This window comes from Hypomesus nipponensis, chromosome 7 (assembly GCF_054491055.1).
Source record: "Hypomesus nipponensis isolate SF chromosome 7, ASM5449105v1, whole genome shotgun sequence".
Lineage (NCBI taxonomy): Eukaryota > Metazoa > Chordata > Actinopteri > Osmeriformes > Osmeridae > Hypomesus > Hypomesus nipponensis.
In genome coordinates this window covers 4,262,508-4,286,691 of record NC_140367.1, presented here as the reverse complement: position 1 = coordinate 4,286,691, position 24,184 = coordinate 4,262,508, and the positions used below count along the sequence as shown (strand labels likewise).

The following is a 24,184-nucleotide window of genomic DNA, read 5'->3' as shown; positions in this document are numbered from 1 at the left end:
AAATTATGGAGAATGTCTTCTCCATACAGATTTACTGTACAGGTTGTACACCTATACAAAGGCATCAGTAGTAAATGGATATGGATGGGATTATCCAGGGTTATTGGATGATGTCAGGGAGGGAGGAACAGGGTTTACTATGTACTAGGAGAGGTAGGAAATCACACAGAGGGTGTTTTATGAGGGGCAGGGAGACAGGGCTGTAACTCGAATACAGAAGAAACCACAGGGAAACAAAAGAATCTAGTGAAGGAACACGTTTTGTGTTCTGTGACAGAACACCATTCAACATGCTTAATCTGCTACATGCAAGACAATGGTTGTCCATCAGCACCATTGTTTGCACAAAATGGAGACATTGATTATATAACAACTGATGTTCTTTGTTTTCATGCTAGGCTACCACAGTTTCCAACCACACACAGGCACATACACAGGCAGAAAAGACACAGTAAAATGCACATGCTAGGCTACATTAATCTATACTGCCATCTGTTGGTCTAACTAACCACCTAGTCACTGTCCTCAAACCACACACAGTTGGAGTTTAGTGTACTTGTTTATTGCATTTAATGAGTTCGCAGCTTGATATTAACACAAAGGAATGTTCCGGAACCAAACAAATACCATGACATCAGTACTGTACAACCCTGACCTCTTGTTGCGTTCAGCTTAGACATTCTGTGACCATCAGTCAGTGCAAAAAACATGACAAGCCTAGCGTTAAGACATTGTCAAAGCAATATGGCTTAAGCTTTAGCATCTAAGAGGGACGTAGCATTGGTGGTTAGCATGAAAACATTAGCTAGGGATTAGCAATCCCTCTAGAGTAAGTTACAGCGACATCCTTGTGAATTTGGAGTGTGTACAATTATGATCATATCATATAGTAACATAGAGAAAGAGACAAAAAGAGAGGTGTTTTTTTTTTAACAGAACAAATCAAACCATGGAAGGTTAACTGGAACAAAACTGTACAATGTGACAGTTTTATACAAACTGTCTGGTTTTATTCTCAAGGAGAAGCTGCAGTCTTCAGAGATGTGATGGTGTTAACTAGCGGACTCTTTACATACAGCCTTACTACAATCATTCTGATTCCTTGACTTCAATGTTTACTCCATCAGTGCTTTTCCTTATCACAGTTTTCCTTACCACATCCTTTGGCAACAGCAGGGATTCTACTGTATAATAACTGTAAACTTAAACGTTGTTCTTTTACATCTACAGAAGTAATTGACTGTGAAATGTGAGGATTGAACATTATGCAAAGAACCATCTATAAGGCATACTGAAAACATCAGATATTGAGGGCTTGGAGCCAAAGAGGTATAAGTGCCATGTTGGGCGAATATGAGTATTATATATAAAATGAATGCTCTCAGTGAGATCTCTTCAGTGCCAAAATAAATGATGAAATGATGACCCATAGGTTGTAAGTAAAAGAAACCTGAAAGGTGTAACAGTAAAAAATGAGGCCTCGAGCAAAATTGGTCTAGGCTCTCCTGTCAAATCCGGATACGACGCACTTATGCCTGTTTTGGCTCCAAGCTCTGATGTTCCCGAAGTACCCGTTAGGAGTCCATTGGAGACTGATTGTTGACAAGATGCATACTCTACAGAGGGAACACAACACAGTCTGAGGGAGTCCTGTTCTGTCCACGTATCCATGGCAACGGCCTGCCTATATCTAAAATCCCACAATGCACAGGGCCAGGAGCAGCAAGGACGCCAGACTGAGTGAGGGCGTGGTCACCGACGCCTTACCTGGGAGGGTAAACAACAACAACAACACCATCAACAACACAAACAGGATGTCAACATGTTAGCCTTGTTATCTTTCAATACCCAGGCTACAGTCTGGACCAAACACCAATGGACAGGCTTTCATTCAGGCCCAATCAGAAACACTCAGATAACCGCATGCTCCAATCTCTCACCCCTGATGCGGATCATCCTGGAGGGCCCATCTCCTCCCTCGTAGCGACCTCTGACCTCCAGCTCAAAGTCGCCCACCTGGGGCATAGGGAAGTCCATAAAGTGCCACCCTGTGATGTAGACAGGTCCGGTGATGTAGCCCGTCTTCCTGAACATCACCTGAGTCAGGCAGGGAGAGCACAGAGAAGAAAGGATCAGTTGTTTTGGTATAAACAAACACAAATTAACATGGTAATGAAAGCCCCTGGGAATCCATCATAGCCTTTAATAGGACCTACTTTGTAGTAGAGGGGGAAGGAGATGTTTCCAAACCAGTCGTACTCAATATGGTCCCACCAGACATACAGCCACTTTCCTGTCCAGCTGATGTAGCGCCAAACTCTGGGAGCCACACTGGGGGCTACACACAAACACACACGCACACACACACACACAAGACACAAATACATCCGTAAATAAATTACATAAATGTAATGACCGTACAAGGGTAGATGGACATTTACGTCCTGCCTTATACTGTTCCTCATGTATTGCGTTTGGGGCAAGTGTGTCTTACGAGGTCTCCTGGTAAACATCTCGCAGTGTTCGCTGGGCGGGCCGAAGCCAGCTCCATTGTAAGCCCTCACTTCGATGAGGTAGTGGGAATCTGGCCGCATGTTCTCCAGACGCGTGTTGTTGGCATTCCCAGGAACAAGGATCCGATTGGCTCCTGATTCTGTGTCATCATACTTCCTCCAGTACTTCACCTGGGCGACCAAAAGGGACAGGGTTGTTCAGAACAGCTGTCGATCAACGTGAACTAAACTCCCACATATTACCCCTCCCTCACCTGGTAGCCGTCTATGTACTGGGTGAGGCCGGTGCCTGTATCCATGACAGGCAGCCACCAAACCAGAGCTTCTGTACACGAGACTGGCCTGGAGTAGACATCTGTAGGAGACTCTGTAGGGACTGGAGGGAGGCAGGAGGGAGGGAACGAGGTAGAGAAAGTGTGAGAGAGGGGAGCGACTAAGACCTTGTAATAGCCTGTGTCAGGTCAGTGTGTGTCAGGTCAGTGTGTAGTGTGTCAGTAGTGCTCTTCATCCCACAATTCTTGCTTGTTTAGATTGTAAACTCAGCAGCTATTCAGTGGGAGGTCAGAGAGAGGTCCGCGGGGATCTCACCGTCTCGTGGGTAGTAGATGACTGTGGTCAGGCTGTACGGCCCGTCGCCTTTGCTGTTGAAGGACTTGATCTTGACCTGGAACTCCCTGACCTGGAAGTCGTCCTCGGTAACCTCGAAGCTGGGGTCGCGATGGACATAGCGCCGTGTCTCAGGGTCGGAGATGGTCTCGTACCACCAGTCGTAGGCATCGTGAGGTTTGAAAGCCACCACGTAGCCAAACTTCTTACCCGAGAAGTACCAGGGCTGGATGGGCTGGGCTCAGTAAAGTACAGTCAGGTTATCAGTCAGTACAGAGATGAGGTAGTTAAAAGGCCATTACATATACTTTAGGCTAGTACAAAGAAGAGTGTATTAGAAAGGCCATAATATTGGCAAGTACAGAGTATGAGCATCTTATAAAGGTCATAATATACTGTATGCCAGTATATACTAAAAGTGTTGTATAAAGAGTATTGAATGAGTTTCTGCTTAAGGCTATGATATATGCTGTATCATGTGTATGATGAGGAGCATCACCCAGAGGGGGTCCTGAGGGTGGAGGTCTTAGACACTGACCTCCCAGGTGAGAATCAGTTCTCCGTCTTTCCCTCCATAGCCTCCGATGTTTGCAGGAGCCACCACAGGAGCTGAAACCGAGGAGGAGAGAGAGAGAGTTAGAACACACACAACCCAGACACATACACTTCCCCCCTCACACACACACACTGCCCCCCTCACACACACACACTTCCCCCTCACAGCCCCCACCTGCGTCCCAGGTCTTGATCTTGATGGAGGGGACGGAGGCCTCTCCGTCTCCGTACTCGTTGGTGGCGTAGATCCTGAACTCATACTCCATCCAGGGGTACAGGTCTGTCACGTCAGCACTCTCTGCTGAAGGGCCCAGGATGGTGGGGGCTTTACACACGCAGGGGGTTCAGGGGGGAAAAAAGATTCCATTCAATGAATTTTCCCTTTACTTTTTGATGTTGAAAGTAAAACCTGTGCTTGCTTACTTTGAAGAATCGCTTAGTACTATATTAAATATAATGTCACGGTTTTCCAGCTTAATAAGTGTACAGTAAATCCTCTTGACTGTGTCAGAGTCAGAGTGAGAGCTCCCTCTGGTGGCAGAGAGGTGGACCTACAGGTGCTGGCTGTCCTCCAGTCCTCAAAGTCCAGAGCCCAGAAGTCCCTGGTCTGGACGGTGTAGTACAGGATGGGACTGTGGTGGTCTGCTCCCTTACTCCAGGTCAACTTCACTGACTTGTCCCCGATCTCCTCCACCACCACCACACCTGGGGGGCCAGGACGCCCTGGGGGGCGCGGAGAGAGGAGCAGGTAAACAAAGGGGGAAGCAGAGGCAAAATGCTCGGAAATATCCAGGAGAGAGTAGCAAGGCAGAAATAAAAGGGTATTTGGATATTTTGTAGGGGGTATAGGTCCCCTTGAGACCCGAGAGCCAGCCAGACTGAACATGCTGGGTACTGACCTATGACCTTGACGTCAGCATAGGCGGTGGCATTGTCCACCACAGTCTGGGCGGTGCAGATGTAGCGTCCCGCGTGATTCACCTGTATGTTCATGATTTTCATGTCACCGCTGTCCTCAGCACCCTGCGAGAGGGAGGGTAGGAGAAAAGCGAAATGAATACATGTAAATGTAAAAGAAAGATATACACACTGTGTATAATGTGGACCGGGAGGTTTCAGCGGTGTATATGCCGGTGTCATGCTAGCGCGTGTACCATGATGCGTTCAAAGTCGCGTCTCTCGGCGTTGAAGTCGATGATGCGATAGTCGATGGCCCAGATGAACGTCACGTCCAGCATGGGGTCGTAGGAAGCAGAGCAGCTCAGGACCACCTCCCCCCAACCTCCACCACAGCGTCCTCTGGGGCTACTGTGATACTGGTCGCCTCTGGAAACACATCGAGGGGATAGTCACACACAAAAAAATGACCACACACACACAGACAAACAAATACACACACACACCAAGATATGATCCCCCCCCCCCCTACAGACACACTATCTCCAGAAACACCCACACAGGAGCTATCATCGGACAAACCTGTGATGGTGAGGGTGCCACTGCTGTTGGCCTTGCCGCGGTTGTTCTCAGCAAAGCACGTGTACACCCCCTCGTCGTTCCTCGTGGCATTTAGGATCTCCAGACTCCCGTCGAACAAGATAGAGATCCTGGGGTGGGCAGAAAACACACTCAGTATGCAGAAGCCAAAGGGAGGAGTGGTAGCAGGGACCCTCCAGTGGTAGCAGTGCTAACCATGAGGAACATCCAGTGGTAGCAGTGCTAACCATGAGGAACATCCAGTGGTAGCAGTGCTAACCATGAGGAACATCCAGTGGTAGCAGTGCTAACCATGAGGAACATCCAGTGGTAGCAGTGCTAACCATGAGGAACATCCAGTGGTAGCAGTGCTAACCATGAGGAACATCCAGTGATAGCAGTGCTAACCGTGAGGACCCTCCAGTGATAGCAGTGCTAACCTTGAGGACCCTCCAGTGGTAGCAGTGCTAACCGTGAGGACCCTCCAGTGGTAGCAGTGCTAACCGTGAGGACCCGTCCTGTGGTAGCAGTGCTAACCGTGAGGACCCGTCCTGTGGTAGCAGTGCTAACCGTGAATTATTGAAGAGCAGCTCCTTGTCCTTTCTCCAGCTGAACTGTGGTCTGGGGGCGGCGCGGGGTTTGCACTCAATCACCACGCGTCCATCCCTGGCTCCCAGAAGCTGCCTCCTAACGGGGTTGAACTCGAACGAGGGGGGGCAGGCTGGGAAGAGGAGAGGGAGCAAAACAGATTCAACCTTCCAGTTCCATGGCACAAATTCAAATCGATCAGATCAGACCAATGGGAGAGCTTGTTTTGCCTGCACCCACCAATCACACGCAGCTCTGCGTTGGCGTAGATGGTTCCCCAGTAGTTCTCGGCAATGCACTGGTACATCCCTGAGTCATCAAAGGTCAGACTGGAGAACTTCAACTCGCCTTTACCAATCTGAGACACAGAGACACAGCCTGGCAATGTCAATGACAAAGGTGGGTCCATTAGTCGCAGTGACATCACAACTTTAACTCTAATTTTCTTAACCAGACATTCACGACCTTTTCAAAATGTTTTTTCCGAAACCTTTTTTCCAAAAATATTTGGTAAATTTCTTTATTAATACTTAGAAGAAAAAAACATCCCATTTGAGTCATCCCTACCGTGAATCCATCCTTGAGCCAGCGGATGTAGGGGAAGGGCTTGCCCATGGCCACACAGCCCATGGTGTGCTCCGACCCAATGTCCTTTTGGGTGTTGTTGATGGTCTGAGCCCACTCTGGAGCGGCTGTCAATCACAACACAGAGCTGTCAATCACAACACAGAGCTGTCAATCACAACACAGAGCTGTCAATCACAACACAGTCTCAGAGGGTTATTTCTAAACTTGTGTGTTCAGGTTCAGTTCAGAGTGTTGTGCTCAGGTTCTTACACTGTACATAGAGCCAGTTGTGGTGCCAGTCTTTTCCTTTGGAGTTGATGGCCTCACATTCGTACTTCCCGGCGTCTTCGTACTGGACGTTGTAGAGATGCAGCAGCGCCCCAGACATGCTGATCTCGTGGCCCGCGGGCAGGTCTGTGGCGCCCACCTTTCTCCACAGGATGTGAGGAATGGGGCTGACCGCAACACAACCGCAAATAGTAAGAACAGTGGACCACAGGAACATGAACACAGCGCTAGAGCAAAGGCCACGATAGCAGCCCAAGCATATGGTTTGATGGAATAGTGACCATAACACGACCACATGTGGTTAGGAAGATGACAGCAACAAACCACACAGGGTCAGGTGAGTGGTGTCTAAGTGTGCGTTGACTTACTTGCCAAGAGCGAAGCACTCCAGCGTGATGTTGGAGGCCAGCATGGCTGTGGTGTCAGGGAAGGTCACCCGGAGGTCAGCTGGGAACTTCCTCTCTGTGGGATCTGGAGGAGGGGGAGGAGCAGGCCGCGTAACACCCGCAGGGGTCAGTGTGATTCATTACAGTAAAGATGTCAGTTCAAAAACGATGTTCGTTTGATCAGATCGTAACACTGCTGATCCTCTACAGAGTTTCCTTCTTTTCTATATTTCCCCACCTTGACAACGTAGAGGGGTCGTTTGTGGGACAGGGGGTCAGTGTGGGACAGGGGGTCAGTGAGGGACAGGGGTCAGTGTGGGACAGGGGGTCAAGTGTGGGACAGGGGGTCAAGTGTGGGACAGGGGGTCAAGTGAGGGACAGGGGGTCAAGTGAGGGACAGGGGGTCAGTGTGGGACAGGGGGTCAAGTGAGGGACAGGGGGTCAGTGAGGGACAGGGGGTCAGTGAGGGACTGGGAGTTCGGTATGACCACGGATGTACTCACATTCGTCAGCGGAGGGGATGAGGGGGATGAACTTGGAGAAGACACTCTTGCCGATGATGGGGCTGGAGACGAAGCAGGAATAGTTCCCTGCGTCCTGAGCCTCCACCTTGGAGATGTAGAGGTTCCCCGTGCTCTGGGACACGAAGCGCCGCCGGTCCGGCTGCAGGAACACCGGGAACTCGTTATAGATCCACCGGAAGGTCACCTCGTCTGGGAGAGAAGGAGGGGAGAGGAACACGAGGAAGAAGGGAAGGAGGGGAGAGGAACACGAGGAAGAAGAGAAGAGGACATCAGCGGCTTTAGATTCCTTTCTTTCACAAATAAGGCAATATAGTTTGGAGTTGTGTAGTTAGAGACTGATTGTGGCACGTACCCGCCCCATAACATGATCTTATTAAATAAGAAGTTGGGGTGCTTACATGGCCAGCGTTTAGGCGGGGCACAAAGCAGCACAGCTCCCTGGCCCTCCTTGACCAACACAGGGTCTCTCTCCTCCTCTGGGAATGCATCCATATCTGCTCAGGGTGTGTGTGTGTGTGTGTGTTTGGGAGGGGGGCAGAGGAAGGAGGTTGATGGTGAAGCACTATAACATAGGGACTCCAAATGAGCACTCATATAGTTGTAGTACAAGGCAATGCTAATGGTTGTAGTTCCAGGAAACACTTTGAGGAGGCCTACAGTAAATCCACAGACACTAAAACAAACTGAAGTGCCTCTTAGCTGAAAAGCGGCAGCCTCAAAGGTTCCACTCACATCCAAACTTGATGGTGGCCTCCTTGCTGATGACGGTTCCGTAGATGTTCTTGGCCACACACACGTACGTTCCCGCGTGCTTCTTCTGCTTGGGGTTGGTGATGACCAGGTTTCCCCCCACCAGACTGTAGTGCTCATCAGGCTGCTCCATCAGCTTGATCTCCCATTTATCACGGCGCCACCTGCAGGTAAGAAGAAACGGGAGAGGAAAGAAGAAAGAGAGGAAGAGATGGAGAGGGGGTGAGGACAAAGTGGAAATATACATGCAATACACCATCCAATATACTACGCGTGTGTGTCTTTGTGTGTGGGTGTGTGTGTGTATGTGTGTGTGTCACCTGTATGTAGCCGGAGGGTTGGCCCTGGCTCTACAGTTCATGGAGATCCTTCCATCAGGGGAGTCCTCGGTGTACACAATGTCCAGAGGCTCCTCCTCAAACACAGGTCCATAGCCAGTGGCATCGTCTGACGACAGAGAAGCAACACCATCATCATCATCACACTGCAGGCAGGGATACAGGGAGCATGCGTGAGGTCAACTCGATTATCTGAAAACCAGAGGGTCTAAACTACATTAGAGATGCATTAGAGAGAGAAAACATTGTGATTAAACCTGCCGGCAACTCACCTCCATAGATTCTAGGGTCACCGAACAGAAACGCTTCTGCAGGACAGAGAAGGCAGCGAGGAAAGATTCAGTCGTGCTTTTCATCTGAACTTTATTTTTAGACATGTTCCTCTTTTAGAAAAAAGTGTTCTCTCATTCATCTACCGACATTAAACACGAACAAATACGAAAATGCAAGGAGAAAATAATAGACAACATGGCAATAGGGAGGGTTAAAACGGCTAATCCTGAGTCAATGTTCCCATGCTAAAGAAACAAGGTGCAGTGACAGTTAGAGGTGCCATGTCACTTACCTGAGAGGGACAACGAGGAGGAGAGAATCAGGAGAACAAGTAGTCCTTTAGACGCCATGACACCTCGGCACACCCCTCGCACGCCTCAGGAACCCAACAGCCCCCCCGCAGACAGGCTTACAGACACACAGACAGGCTTACAGACACACAGACAGGCTTACAGACACACAGACAGGCTTACAGACACACAGACAGGCTTACAGACACGCAGACAGGCTTACAGACACACAGACAGGCTTACAGACACACAGACAGGCTTACAGACACACAGACAGGCTTACAGACACACAGACGGGTGGAAAGCCAGCCAGACTCCAGGGCTGTGATCCTCTGCTGGAGAGGAGGCAGGAAGCAGATGACTGGTGTTACTGCAGGATGGAGTCTGTATATCACTATGAGACTCTGGAAGATATAGAGCTGAGCACATCATCATTAAGGACTGCAGAGGCAGGACAAGACATCCAGGTGAACGGGCATGTGCGTGCAGGACCTGCCCCACTACCAGGGTGGAACTGAAAAGCCTATAGATTATTTATATATACAACATGACTCAGCAGAACGCACCGAATATAGTCATGCAGGAGACCCACACACTCACAGGCACACACACACACAGGCATACACACCCACCCCACCCCCCCCCCCCAGAAACACTGCAGTGCTCAGACACAGTAGTCCTAGCTATGATGCGACACATGCTTAGACATCGGTCCTGCAGGATACAGCACAAGCTCGTTCCACTGCAGTCGGACACTAGAGAGAGGGAGAGAGAGAGAGAGAGGTAGGGAGAGAGAGAGAGAGAGAGAGAGAGAGAGAGAGAGAGAGAGACAGAAAGAGAGAGACACAGAAAGAGAGAGAGACAGAAAGAGAGAGAGATGGAGAGGAAGAGAGAGGTAGAGAGAGGTAGATGGACCAAGAGAGAGCAATAGAGAGCGAGAAAGAGAGGTAGAGAGAGGTAGAGGGACCAAGAGAGAGCAATAGAGAGCGAGAAAGAGAGGGAAAGAGAGACAGAATCCCCTGTTCCAGACGTGGTATGTCCTTCACACAGCCCCAGCCTTAGCCCCAGCCTCAGCCTCAGCCCCAACCCCAACCCCAGCCCCAGCCTCAGCCCCACCCTTGTTCCCTGTCTCTCCAGCCTCTAGACAGACAGAAAGCCTGTCAGAACTGTGACCTGAGAAGCCACGAACGAGAAGAGGATAGACAGTGAGACAGGAGGGATAAAGACATAGAGAATACTGAATAAACCAGGCACCACCTCTCTCCTCTCGCTCCCCTGTCCTGTCCTTGCCCTGTTCCACACGTTTCTGGTCCTCTTTCCCCTCCTCTGCCAGCCCCTCCCCCTGCCCCTCCCCCCACACCTCTCCTCCTCTCCTCCAATAGGGTGGAGTGAATCTCCCTTCCCAGTATGCTGTGTCTGCTGCAGGCCTCACATGCCCCTCAGGCAGGCTGACTCAACAGAAATCCCACCCAGCAGCAGCAGCACTATGCTAATAAAATAGCAAGGCTAGGAGGATCTCCAGGAACAACTCCAGAACAGACACACCACCAGCTTCAAGACTGCTGTCACCCTTCTCTGGTCCAGGAGTCAAACTCACCACGTCTGACTTACCAAGCGCCACCACTACCAACTACGCCGACGAAAAGCTAGCGATTCGTCATCGCGGGTGGCCTGTTACATAGTGAGTAGTGAGGAGTGAGTTTCACCACACACCGGGCTACACGTACATGCTACTGCGACGGAAAGATGTGACAAAAGGCAAACAATTCACCCATATCTGTCTAACATTGGGAACATTCTGAGAGTGGGAACCTGAGTGTTGAGACGGATGTCGTCAAGCCCTGTGTGACAGACCCCAGCTCATCTCCCCAGAGCTGCTGTTCTCCAGCAGAGGCTAGGGTTAGGCTGTAATCTCCCCTGAGCTCAGTAGCAGCCCCCTGCCTGACCACACCAGCAATATCTAGGTCATCAGCTGTATTGCTGTAAGCCCACTGGCTGACAGATAGTGTTTTTTTGGTCAAAACAAAGACAGCCAGTTGGTACTGATCATAGGCCCTGATAACTATTGTCACCTGGAGTGTACATTCGGTGCATACTTTTGACTCTTGCTCTGTTTGACTTTTTAACAAAGGTTGGACTTCTGTTTTGTCCCAACATAAACAAGGGGTTGATAAGATAATTTTTGCTGGCTACTAGGCTTTGCTTTGATCTACTGTAGCACTCTACAATCACAAAATTGTCAGAATTATCTTAAATCTAGAGATAATCCAGTCAATATCATGATTTAGATACGTGTGTATGATATCTGCCATCTGTTAATGGACAACACAAAATAAGATTAATTCAAAACAGTGACAAGTGAATCCCCAAAGCTCGTAACTTCACCCGACCTCACCTCACTTAGAATTAGAAACGTGACTTGAAATTTGGAGAGATGGACCAGTGATATAATGTTAGGAGAATTACTGACAGCACAGCCTCACTACGCCCTTGACGCATTCTCAGGGTTCACCTTGCATCTATACCCAGCTAGGCAGAATAGACGTGTTATGAGGCTCGATTTCTAATCATTTTACAATCACCTTGAGATGTAGATCTGACATTACTTTAGTTTGGCAGTTTAATAACGATACCAGTGAAAGTCCAAACCATCCTCAAAAGGGCGTCTACCTGTCTGTCAAAGTTGTTGCGCACTTCTGCCGAGATTACTAAAACAGCAGTACCAACGGCACCGATAGTTCACTGCCCTGCAATGCGGTACTCCAAAACGTTGCTTCCCCAAGCCGCTTCCCAATAGGCTTTAGATGCCCTAAATGCGACTGTAGGAAGTTCCGACTCATTCTTTAGATGCTACTGTCTGTGTATATATCCATGCTACGACGACCTTACCTGTAAACGGACTGTTTGGTATTTTCAGAGCATTCTCCGCATAGAACACCTGGATCCGAAGCAGTCCCACAGCCGAGCTCGTGGAGCGTCCCGTGCCTCTTAACTTTTCTATTGGTTAGAGACAGTGAGTGGCATGGAGCGTAGGCTACGCATGCACGGTCGCTATTGGCCGAAGAGGTAGACTGGAATGAAGGATGATACTAGCGTTTGAGACTGATTGAAACTATAATCTTTCGTCCAACATCATTCCAAATAAAACCATAATCGCCAGCCCGCAAATAATGACTCTGGCAAGCCCCAAAGAATGGTTACATTTGACGGGTAAGAAGGTGCATAAATCCATGCGCAGTTTAGCCCATGTGTTATGCATTTCACATGTAATGCATTTGTGCAAAATTTGTGTAATGTTCACACACGCCCGAGTTTTCAGTAGTATGGATGTGTGTGAACGTTTCATATGTGAATGTGTATGCGTTTCATATGTGTTTGTGTAAGGACAATCTGAATTATTTCCTAAACGGCCCCTCATATGAATGAAAAAATTAAATTAACTACTCACGACTTTTCGTGCAGCTTTTCATTGGTGACAGTCTATTCTTTCAATTGATCAAATATAGTGATGTCGGTATGCTATGCGTTTTGGATTATGTTGGAGGAGAGGGGCGGTAATAGACTGGGAGGTGTTGATCGGTTGTTGAGCTCACTCTCTCTCAAATACGCTCACACGCGCGTAAACACATACGCACAAACACTCTCCAAATCACTGTGTAAATCCACAAATCCAGTGTTGATCTAATCCCTTATAGACGGATAGGATGGGGGAGAGTTGGAGGGGTCAGTTGGAGACAGCTCGCGAGACTCATCTAGCTGCAGGCTTGGACAAAAAGTTCTGAAACGGTCAAACCATTTTTGGTCAAAGCATGTGCAGTTTTAACCTACATGACTTCGACAAAGACCGTAACTTAAGCATTCGTCGCTAGGCGGCGTTCCACAACAGACTAACAAAAGTCACCTGTCAAATGACATGGAAAACCAATATCATTAGTCAGAAATGAAATCCTGAAACCAACATTTATTTATTTTTTCATTTAAAATACAAAATATTTTGCAATATTATAGAGTAAACCATTTGACAGCCTGTCATGCTTCTCCAGTAGCTTCAACATTAACCAGAATGTCATACTATATCATATCATATATTATATCCTATATTCACCAGTCACTACAACATTGTTTCCAAGTAAAACCCTCTTCACCGTGCCTGTCCTTCTGTCAGTCCGTCTGTACGTCAGTCAGTGTGAACTGCATGTCACTTTTTTTTTATTTTATTTTTTTTATACGGAAAGGTGCGAGGGCTGCGGGTGACAGCCGCCATCCAGGTGAACCGGGGCCAGGAAGGCTGGGATAGTCCCATCTCAACCCCGCCTCTGAGCTAGCAAGCTCCCCTGACCAACCCAATAAAACCAAACATCACAGCAAATAAAGTAGTGAAAACTGTAAGAGAGCCCCCTCATCACCCCACCATCCACCATGCAGCAGGCTGCCAGGGTGGGGATGCCAGGGTGGGGCTGCCAGGGTCATGGATAGGACTCTGTCCCCTATGTTAACCCAGCACATCTACAGTCGGTTCAAGCAATATTTACAAAATGACAACAAAATATCTACACACGAAAAGCAGACACAGTGGAAACTAAAAACTTGATGCAAGTTATGACCAACCAACCAAACCAAACCATGGAAATCTGGATTTGTTAATGCCTCCTTTTCCTCAAGAGACAGCAGAGCAGGGTCAGGGTCAGGGTAAGAGACCGATGTATAGGCTGTCATTAATGTAGATAGAAAGCAGTAGGAGACATCATACATACACACATACATACTTGCACACACCAAGTCGTTCATTATATAAGGGGTACACATTGAAATTCCGGTTGTTTTATGAGTTTACAGAAAAACATGGGACAACAAAGACATATGTATATAAGGTTAAATGCAAAAACATATGTCACCAGCACGTATACCATTGCCTCTGCAACGAAACAAGCAACATTTCATTCATGAGATAAAAACTACTTGTTTCCACATTCATTAGCATTCCATTTTACCCTAACCCCATTGGCCTCAGCTTTAAGTGCTACCAGTATGTCCCATCCTGATTGGCAGTCAGCCGGTCAGTAGATTGGCAGTAGTTCAGTGGTGCTGGTTTGCAGTATGCAGCTCCTCCTGTGTGTGTGAGGGAGTAGATGTCGGGAGGAGAGGGGCATGATTGAACGTGATCATCTTCACCTGCTGTTGTTTGGAACCTCAGACCCTATAGATGCTGAAGCAGTTATAAGGCCTATGTAGATGCTTCACAAAAATGTATACCTCATAAATACGATATAGGTCACCTGTCATGAAGCTATAATGGGAGGTCCGTATGAACGACCTGTGAAGCATTGACATACTGTATAACCAGTTGGGCCTCATACAGGCATGATGAGGTTTCAGCCTTTATAGACAGCCATACAGCTTTATGACAGTCGAGAGAGCCTTGATTGCTGTAATGTAAATAGACTCATATCTGCTCTGTGGCCCATCAATTGCCTAAGTGGACTATCAAAACTGATGCCTCACGAGAACTGCGCTAGAACCGGAAAGGTTTGGTCTGGTGATGGAGCAGAATGCAGGAGTAGACCTAGAACACTAGAACTCTAAAACTATATAACTCGGTTCTCTACGAAGGCACTATTAACCATGCTGAAAGGTTCTTGAACGTTAACACCGTCTCGAGCTCTTGAAACTAGCACCAAAATGTCTACCGCTCTCTGTCTCTAACATCTACTGCTCTCTCCCCCTCTCTATATCTGTCTCTCTCCTTCTGTCTTTCTCTTCTGTCTTTCTTTCACAAGGCAGAAGTTGAAATGCTGTTTGAATGGATTCAGGTGAAGGTGGACCAGCTGTCTAGGGAAAACCTCAACCGGTATTCCCTCACCAGAAAGTACAGAGGAGGGTGAGGTTACCTCCAAATGCTGATCTCAGATCAGATTGAAAATACTCAAATTAACATTTGTGTTTTGAGGTTTGGTTTAAGTCAGCTGATTCTAGGTCAGCTCTGAGGGGTTGTATGAGACAGCCAACGTTTGTAATTTCAGTTCTGATGGTGTTCAGTGCAACAGCAACAAGAGCATGTGTCTGGTGAGGAAAAAGAACGAAACAAAAATAAACACAGGCCAGAAAATAACCAGAAAACAACTCAAACACAACCCCCAGAGAACCAGGAACACCACCAAAAGCTCTGTCAGGATGTGGGGTGGTTTGGAGAGGGGCTGTCGGCCTCAATGTGGAGAGCTAGTCCTTCATACCTGCCTCATCTGCTGTCTGTAGACCAGTTTCAGTATTACAGTATGTACACTCAAAGCTCCTGTCCAGAGAAAGACATAGAATATTATTGTAGCCACATGTTTGACAGCAACCTTCCACCAAGACATGGGTGGTGCTGTCGTTTTCACCATTAACCATACGGATAAAACACAGACGACAGACGGAAGATGCTAAAAGGCATGACCAGTTGTTAGCACCGCTGACCACCGCGGTGACAGTCTTTGTGACAGTTCATCAACAAACACTGGTGAGAAGCCATAGGTGTGTTAGAATGAGTGGTAAAACATCTGTTATTCCATGCAATATACCAGAAGCCGATGAACGTATGTCAGGTTTTTATGTGTTGCCGGTGGGTCATGTATGTTGAGAAAATATATATTCTATTATATCCATGTGTACTATATATGTTTGCAAAAGAGAAAACAGCACAAACACGCACACGTGAGGTGTGTGGGGAGCAGTCGTCCGATAGGTCCCTCCAGCTCCAGCACAACAGACATTCCTCCTCATTCTCCTTATTGCTTCCTCCTCTCCTCTCTCTCTCTTCATCTCTTTGTCTCTGACAGTCTACATCCTCATTCCTTGTCTTCGTCGAACAGAGATGGGCTTGCGTGATGGGTGTGTGTGAGGATGCAAGGTCACAGTGCGATGGGGGGAGGGGCTGGAGCGGGCAGGACAGCGTGGATGATGAGGGTGTGACAGTAGCCTTGGTGGCGGTTGGTCACGGTGATGGTCGCCATGGTGACAGTCACCAACGGGACAGTCATCACGGTGACAGTCACCGCAACAATGCTTCACCATCATGGCAGTCGCCGAGGTGACAGGTGGCCATGGCGATGATCACAATAGTGAAAGTCACCATGGTGCGCGTCACCAAGGTGACTGTGACCATGGTGACAGTCACCATCGTGACGGATACGGTCATCACGGCCCCGTGATCACCGCGGCGACGACTAGACGAAGGAGTTGCTGGCGTTGACGGGCGAGGGCGCTTCGGAGCTCTCGTTGCCCTCGTGAGTGTCCTTCTCCTTCCTGCCACTGTACTGGCCAATGAAGGAACCGTCCTCGTTGAACTGGCCGTCCCCACCCTCGCCATAGTCCACCAGGCTGTCGTCACTTTCGTCACGACGTACCGTCCCGTTCGACGGCGTCCGGCTGCCCTTCAGAGGCTTGTGGTCCTCTGTGTCACTGGGGAGGAGAGGCAGGACAGAATGTTACCAGACAGGCCAGGGGACGTCCTGAAGAGCAGCGGTCAACCAGCCTGGGGCGCTGTAGACCAGCAGACCAGCAGACCAGCCGCCCGACTGACCAGCAGACCAGCCGCCCGGCAGACCAGCAGACCAGCCGCCCGGCAGACCAGCAGACCAGCCGCCCGGCAGACCAGCAGACCAGCCGCCCGGCAGACCAGCAGACCAGCCGCCCGGCAGACCAGCAGACCAGCCGCCCGGCAGACCAGCAGACCAGCCGCCCGGCAGACCAGCAGACCAGCCGCCCGGCAGACCAGCAGACCAGCCGCCCGGCAGACCAGCAGACCAGCCGCCTGGCAGACCAGCAGACCAGCCGCCTGGCAGACCAGTCGCCTGGCAGACCAGCAGACCAGCCGCCCGGCAGACCAGCAGACCAGCCGCCTGGCAGACCAGCAGACCAGCCGCCTGGCAGACCAGTCGCCTGGCAGACCAGCGGACCAGCCGTCCAGCAGCAGGGCTGATCACTGCTCCACAGGACTCACTGGGGCTTCACACCACGTGCTGCTCGTTCCCTCAGCAAACATGTTAAGACACACTAGAGACAGGCTAGGGTCAGATGGTAGGCTCTCTATGGCTCACCCATGCACAACAGGCTCAAGGTTAGGGGAGGATTGGTCAAAATGCAGATACTGTCAAGTTTCACCAAACAGGGGCATTACAACCTGCAGGACATGTTCTGTACTACTGTAGGTCCCAGAACCAGGAACCAAGAATAGACTATGGGCAATCCAACCGAATGCTGATGGCATATGCATTTGTCTCTAAAGGACAACAGGGGAGGCCAGACAGAAGAAGCCAGACAGACGCAGGTAGTTGGTAGCTAGTCTTGATGAAAGCTAGGGTTAACCACTGGTTATGGTGGTGGGTGGGCTAACTAAAAAGTTAGCGGTGAGTTAACTGACATGTCAGTGCTGGTTTCTCCAGGCCCCTCCTGTCTTTAGGAGCGGTCCTCACGGCAGACAGACACACAGCCCTGCGTCAGAGGTCGTGTGTTAATACATGCCAGGCTAGCAGGACCCAGCTTACCTTTCCATGGACCTAGAGTTCCCCCACACAGAGACACCAGATGGAGGCACACGAGAGACAGTGGATGAGAGAGACAGAGAGGCTGAACCTGGCAACCCACCGCTACGACATGATCAGTACATTTCCCACCGAAAACAAAACAGATAAAGCTGTATGGAACCCTTTGCAGTAATGAAAGAAACCTTGGAACAAAGGCTTTGTAGAGGGTTCTATTGTTGGACGATTCTGTTCTAAGCACCCCTTATATCATCACATTATCACTGCTCTATAGTGTCCACCTCCTTCGCCCTCTGATGTGTTGCAGTTTCATGAGGGCGCCCCATGGTGGTGAGGACCGGTACACACAGGATGGGAATGATTTCACTGGAGAACAGGATTGCATGCAAATGGACACTGAGCCACAGCATAAAACGCTTCATATTATATTTGATCTTAAAACACAGCATACTGTATAGTGGTGTAAATATGTTGGCTACAATAATGAAGGAAGTCGATATCTTATAGATTTTTTCATATTCAGGTTACCCACCTAGGTGTCTGTCTTCCTTTGTCTGTTCCGTGTTTCTGAACAGACATGACAAAGTAGTACCATCACAGTAGTGTGTGTGTGTGTGTTATTCTCTGTCTCTCACCTGTACTCCCCAAACGTCCCGTCATCCTCCTTCATGGGCTGGATCTCTGGGTCTTGGTGGGCATCCTCTTTCTCTTTCACTGTGACGGAGACAAGCATGGCTGTAATACTAGCTAGCTGTATTACCTATTACTCTCGGTTATCCTGTGTGTGTGTGTGTGTGTGTGTGTGTGTACGTATGCATGCTCCTCACCTGGGTATTTCCCCCCCTTGTTCCTCTTGATAAAGCAGACTATCAGAAGGACCAGGATGAGGAGAGCGATGGCACACATCAGGCCGATAAACCAGCCCTGGGTCGCAATGTCTACCTGTCTGCTGGCTATGGCTAAACACACACACACACACACACACACAGGGAGAAAGAGCAAACACGATGGTTCAGTGTGTTATCATGGCCCCGTTGATAGAACCCCAGGGTTCCTGATCCTGATAGCAGTCCACGCTATATTTAGACAGAGGAAACCTGTTGGCAGAAAACCTGTTGGCAGGAAACATGTTGGCACAGAAAACATACATGACATGCAATGACAACCGCCCACTAATGCACTCCTGCAATGAGATCCACCTACAGAACCTGGATGGAGAACTGAAAAGAAAAAATGAAGGATGGCTACGATGAGTCATGCTTGGACCTACCAAAACACTGGACACCTCTGATGGTCAGGACTACAAAACGATAATAAAAAGAATGGAGGGTGACGCGTGGGAACTACAAAGACCATCTACATGGAGGCATGCTGCGCTGCCTCACCTGGTACCGTTATCCTGTGCTCCTCAGTGCTATGAACGCTGGCCCCAGACTGGTCTCTAGCTACCACCCGCACTCTATATGAGGTCCCAGGCTTTAAACCCTTAATCAGATGGCTCTGGGAGCCATTAACAAACTCCTTCCTCCACTCTTCTTTACCTGGAACAGAGGGAGGAGGGGTGGAGGGGAGTGAGGGGGGAGGAGAGGAGGCCTGTGCAGCCTGATGAAGTGGACACTGGGGTATTGGGAGGATGGTAGGTCCATGTATGTTGACAGCAAAGACAATCTCCACACGCCCAGGGATGATGGTCAAGTTAAGATGGGGATTTATCATGGTAACAGTAGCTCCAGTATACAGAGGCTATTGCTGAGCATGCAGGTAGCTTGTCAGGGAAGTGATGGGATTTTACGGATGCTTACTGTTCTCTACTACATATTCCACAAACACATTCTTTTCTGCTCCAGAGTATTCCCAACTGATGCCTGCTCCATCCTCCGTGACTGTCGTGTTAACGCTGCTGAATGTTGGGCCTTTTGGTGGCACTGGCCACACAGAGAGAACACACACACACACACAAGGACACACACATAACTAGTCAGCTTTACTTGCCGCAACAGAGAGAGTACACACAGCCGTTATAGCTAGACACTCATGGTAATTCAAATGAACTCAAGTCCAGATTATACTTTGAATCAGTCATCTCATCTTCTCTGATATATTGAAAGTCAAAACAAGATTTGCATATCTATATCCATCCCACTAACTATGGTACAAATGTATCTAGCTCATAACGGGTTCAATTGATTCCCATGTTGACTGATCTGTTCAATCAAAGTGATGTATGTCTGTGAAGTACAGTCCCCGTGCAACTGAACTGCAGAACCAATTCTACCATTTCCTTTCCTTAAAACGGAGAAGAGTGTTTACAAAGACATGTACAAGCCTCTTGGTCTCGCAAAGCTTGGCCAAACATTAGCCTGCAGCCAGAGATAAACTGAAGAGAGAGGGGGAGAGAGAGGGGGGAAGCCAAGGAGTGTTTGTACCCTTGTGTATCGGGGAAAGTGAAGGCTGAGTGATGGGTGAGGTTGGGTGGGGGGGCTCTGTGAGATCTGAAAGAACACGGAGAAGAGTGAAGCACCAAACACCACGGGCACAACAAACAAACACTCAATCATTAACAAGACACAGTGCAGAGTGAGAGAACTGTTATCGGCATGCAGTCATAAGCCGTGGTCTTCAGACCGTAAGGTGTGGAAAACCCCACCCCACACCCACCCCACTGATTCACGATCAGCCTCAGTGATCTTTTTGGATGGTGACCAGAACAGGAAACACTGTAGTGCTGGTATAGTACAGTCTAGAGGGAGCATCATGCAAACAAGCCTTAGTAGAAGATATGAGGTGGGGGTTGGGGTCTATATGACTAGTCTAGATGTTCATGGGTTTCTGTTGTAGTGTAGAACATACTGTATGCTTGAAATTTAAGATGCAGTGAGAGTACCATGATGTTTGCTTGAGGTATGCTTTTAGCTAAGCAATAGGTAGCATAGCCTATAGGCTATATGCTACAGCTGAAGCTAGCGTAGCCTACAGCTAGCGTAGCCTAAAGGGAGGAACATGCAAGGAGCGCTCGGCAAACTAGCCATTGCTCGGAAGCTGGTCTATCTAAACAGGGCTGAGGAATAACGTCTTCTGAAAAGGAACGTGCAGGGGCTTCCGCTGGTGCACTTGTTTTACCTTGACCCCCACCTAGTGAGGGCTGCTGGATTAAGGCTTCAGAGAAGAGGAGAAGAGGAACAGAGAGGAAGGGAAGAAGAGAGAACATAAAATAGAGACCAGAGGTGGGAAGATGGCAAATATTTTGTTACTGTAGCCTACTTTATACTTCGTTACTGTACGTTAAGTAGATTTTTCTGGTTAACATTATTTTGAAAAAAAAACGCTTGTTTTGTGTGTGTGGGAAAAAAGTTTTGAATGGTTGGAAAACTATTTTGGATAAATAAGTTTTGAGAGGTTGAAAAAAAAATCTCCCAAAAAAGGTTTTAGAGACAGAGGGAGTCAGCGATGTGAACATGACAGGGAATGGAAACATTCCTGATCACCCATGGCCATTTAGAGGAAAAACAAAATTGTCTGTGTCAAAAAGGACTCCTGGTGAATGCGCTATAGTGTCCCAAAGACTGAAACTCACACAGGGTCGGCTGAGGAAGTAACTAACTTGTGAGTCATAGGGGCAAATCCGCATTGCGTTCATCCTTTACTGTGCTATTAGTATTCTTCATGACTACCTATCTGTGTCTTTATGATCGGTGTTGTGTCTATGTGTATACAACCTCTCACCTTCGTCCATGATGACAGTCTCCTCACTGATGGAGGGGCCGGAGCCCTTGATGGTCTTAGCGGTGAAGAAGAACTTGTAACGTGTGCTATACTTCAAGTTTGACAGCGTGGTGGACGACTCGTTGGCTAAGAACACCAACTCTTCCACTGGACCCAACTCATTTGTGTTGTTAACTGGAAGGAGAGAAAGGAAAGGGGGGAGGGGGGGCATTATTAGGAAGTTGACCCATGAGAGACATGATGGGAGAACGTCTTTAAGAGTAAGACCCAGCGGTGCAGATGCAGACCTGGCTGGTACTTGAGCGTGTAGCCGGTGAGGCGGCCATTGTTGTCCTGAGGAGGACCCCACTCCAGCGTCAGAGAGTCCACGTTGGGGTTGGTGATCTTCAGGTAGGAGGGAGGCCCAGGGACTAGACAAGAACACAACACACAACCACAATAGTATGGACACCGACTAAATACAGTTGCACACATGACATTTAAAAGTAAACAAAAGTGAGCCAACAAATCCAATCTAACCCAGGCTAGATTTTTCTAATCAAACACATTGTTATATAGTGTAAAGTAAATATCCTGGTCCAAGTTTAGGACCTGGGAAAGAAAAACATGGTTAGGAATGTGCTGTTCAGCCAAACAACCAACCAAACAAGAGTGGGACATTCTAGTTGGCACTGGAATGACCTGGATCCAAGCTCATGTTTTGGCTAACCCGCAATGTTTTTGGGGCTATCTTGTTGTTATTATCAGTGACCTATGCCCTTTGTAAAGCTCTCTTTTGGAAGTTGCGTTGGGATAAAAGCGTCTGCTAAATGAATACATGTAAATGTCCAGCTCGACCTGACTTCCTGTACCGTACGCACCTCCCTCCGGAGTCTCAAAGGTGTGATTGGTGCTGGCGGGCCCCTCCCCCTTCCCATTGAGCACCCTGATGGAGAGGCCGTACAGGCTGTAGGGCTGCAGGCCCGGAAGACGGCCCTCGCTCCGGTTCCCGCTGAACGACAACACCTGCTGCTGCTTCCCCACTCCGTCCTGCTCTCCGTGCAGGCTCCGCTCCCTCCAGTAGTACACCTGACACACACACACACACACACACATACTCTTAGTACAGGCACTACACAATTTCCTCAGGTTGATCCTAGCAGTGAATTTCAACCAAAAAAGTCACGACCCTTGGTCAAATGTTCACAGATGATAACAGCGAGACATAGACGTATGAGTGGTAACCATGAGTTCCAGGGCGGTACCTTGTATCCCTGCAGACGGCCCCTCACAGAGAGGGGGGGTACGGGCTCCCAGTGGACCTCCGCCAGGGTGCCGTTCTGGACCAGCACCTGCACACTCTCTGGTGCTTTCTGGGGCACTGGGGGCGCAGAGAGGCAGCGTGGGTTACCAACACACACACACATTCTCACACACAAGACATCTCCATGCACATACACACATTCAAGTACCCGACCCTGACCCCTCAGTACTCACAGTCCTGACCCCTGACCCCTCAGTACTCACAGTCCTGACCCCTGACCCCTCAGTACTCACAGTCCTGACCCCTCAGTACTCACAATCCTCTCCGGAATGTCCCAGAACCACCTCTGGTTCCGGGGCTTCTCCGTTGTCGTTCACTGCTTGAACTCTGACCTCGTAGGGAACAAACGTGGGCGTGCCCGACACCACAAACTGGGACACGTTATGAACAGTCTCAGAGGCCCATTCTTGGTCAACGCCCTGCTGTCTCCACTGAACCTTGTACATCAGGCCTGGTCCGTTAGCCTGCAGGCCTGACAGCTTCTGCAAAGGGAGGCATTGGATCTCAGATAACCAGATAACAGATACCTTGCTAACAACCTAAGAACTGACTCCCGAGTCTCAACTATGTAACTAAGGAGATCCTCGCTAAGGTATATGATGGCTATGTATATGAGGCATGCAGCGTACCTTCCAGGAGATGACCAGGTTGTCATGTTCAGTCCCCACACCCTGGACCTCTGATGGGTTCACCTCTGGAGCTGAGGGAGACCATAAGGAGTCAAAATACAGGAAGGCTGACTATCCACTGCTGGATAACTGGGTAAGTAACCCGGTCCTGTTCAACCCCCTAGACAGAGTCCCTACAGGGTAAGCCATGTACTCTCTAGCAGTCCTGTTCTGTCTAGTGGTCCTGTACCTGCAGGGTTGGTCCTGTACTGAGGAGAGGGCTGGCTGGGCAGGCTGAAGCCCACAGCGTTTTGGGCTAGCACCCTGAAGGAGTACCAGGCGTAGGGGGAGAGGTCCAGCTGGGCTGTGGTCCGGCCACCGTCCACCTCAGACAGGTTGGTCCAAACACCCGGCTCGTGGAGAAGATCCTCATACTGGATTAGGAACTCTGTTTCAGTAAGGAAACATTCCCGAGGTCAGATATCTATCTGGTACTCTAGGCAGTAAGATCTTACAATTTAGGAAATTGGATGATGAATTAACATAGCCAATGGACAGATTTGGTGTGCTACAATAACCAGTGGACCAGTTTACTACACGACAGTAGCTTGTTGTAAGCCACTGAAGTTAGTACCAGCAGACACCAGTAGATGGCAGCAGACACCAGTAGACTGCAGTAGACACCAGTAGGGCTGGACGTACTCTGAGTGGGGCTGTTGTGTTCTTCTCCGGGCGTCCAGGTCAGTTGAACACTGCGATCTCTCTGCTCTGTTAGCTCCAGGTCAGAGGGCGGATCCGGTTGCTCTGGAAACAGCAAGACCAGGTCAGAACCAGCAATCCCGACTGCTGTTAGTCTAGTGCCAATCTCCTCAGCCAT

The 24,184-nt window shown here is 49.0% G+C and overlaps 2 protein-coding genes across 2 annotated transcripts in view; both read right to left on the bottom strand.

The window, feature by feature from the left end:
* Nucleotides 1-546: 546 nt before the first annotated feature.
* Nucleotides 547-12,140, bottom strand: cntn1b (contactin 1b). Its single transcript, XM_084701883.1, is given in 25 exon segments — nucleotides 547-1,767; nucleotides 1,941-2,097; nucleotides 2,217-2,338; nucleotides 2,495-2,684; nucleotides 2,768-2,889; nucleotides 3,102-3,354; nucleotides 3,658-3,728; nucleotides 3,850-3,999; nucleotides 4,230-4,397; nucleotides 4,574-4,697; nucleotides 4,829-4,950; nucleotides 4,953-5,000; nucleotides 5,154-5,281; nucleotides 5,721-5,871; nucleotides 5,979-6,096; nucleotides 6,306-6,430; nucleotides 6,576-6,760; nucleotides 6,962-7,064; nucleotides 7,483-7,692; nucleotides 7,902-7,997; nucleotides 8,236-8,417; nucleotides 8,574-8,700; nucleotides 8,864-8,899; nucleotides 9,157-9,489; nucleotides 12,044-12,140. Coding segments are annotated over 24 exon segments (3,123 nt in total). The 5' UTR covers nucleotides 9,215-9,489; nucleotides 12,044-12,140; the 3' UTR covers nucleotides 547-1,690.
* A 1,819-nt stretch (nucleotides 12,141-13,959) lies between these two features.
* The window catches only part of nrcama (neuronal cell adhesion molecule a), a 36,172-nt gene continuing 25,947 nt past the window's right edge, over nucleotides 13,960-24,184 (bottom strand). Inside the window, exons 15-29 of the mRNA XM_084701402.1 lie at nucleotides 24,010-24,111; nucleotides 23,558-23,755; nucleotides 23,329-23,399; nucleotides 22,956-23,181; nucleotides 22,641-22,756; nucleotides 22,257-22,464; nucleotides 21,684-21,806; nucleotides 21,397-21,570; nucleotides 20,794-20,829; nucleotides 20,100-20,165; nucleotides 19,476-19,598; nucleotides 19,059-19,214; nucleotides 18,501-18,632; nucleotides 18,309-18,387; nucleotides 13,960-16,591 (exon numbers count right to left, since the gene is read on the bottom strand). Of these exons, the coding sequence (XP_084557528.1) occupies nucleotides 16,357-16,591; nucleotides 18,309-18,387; nucleotides 18,501-18,632; nucleotides 19,059-19,214; nucleotides 19,476-19,598; nucleotides 20,100-20,165; nucleotides 20,794-20,829; nucleotides 21,397-21,570; nucleotides 21,684-21,806; nucleotides 22,257-22,464; nucleotides 22,641-22,756; nucleotides 22,956-23,181; nucleotides 23,329-23,399; nucleotides 23,558-23,755; nucleotides 24,010-24,111 (2,045 nt within the window). The 3' untranslated portion in view covers nucleotides 13,960-16,356. The remainder of the gene's footprint in view (nucleotides 16,592-18,308; nucleotides 18,388-18,500; nucleotides 18,633-19,058; nucleotides 19,215-19,475; nucleotides 19,599-20,099; nucleotides 20,166-20,793; nucleotides 20,830-21,396; nucleotides 21,571-21,683; nucleotides 21,807-22,256; nucleotides 22,465-22,640; nucleotides 22,757-22,955; nucleotides 23,182-23,328; nucleotides 23,400-23,557; nucleotides 23,756-24,009; nucleotides 24,112-24,184) is intronic.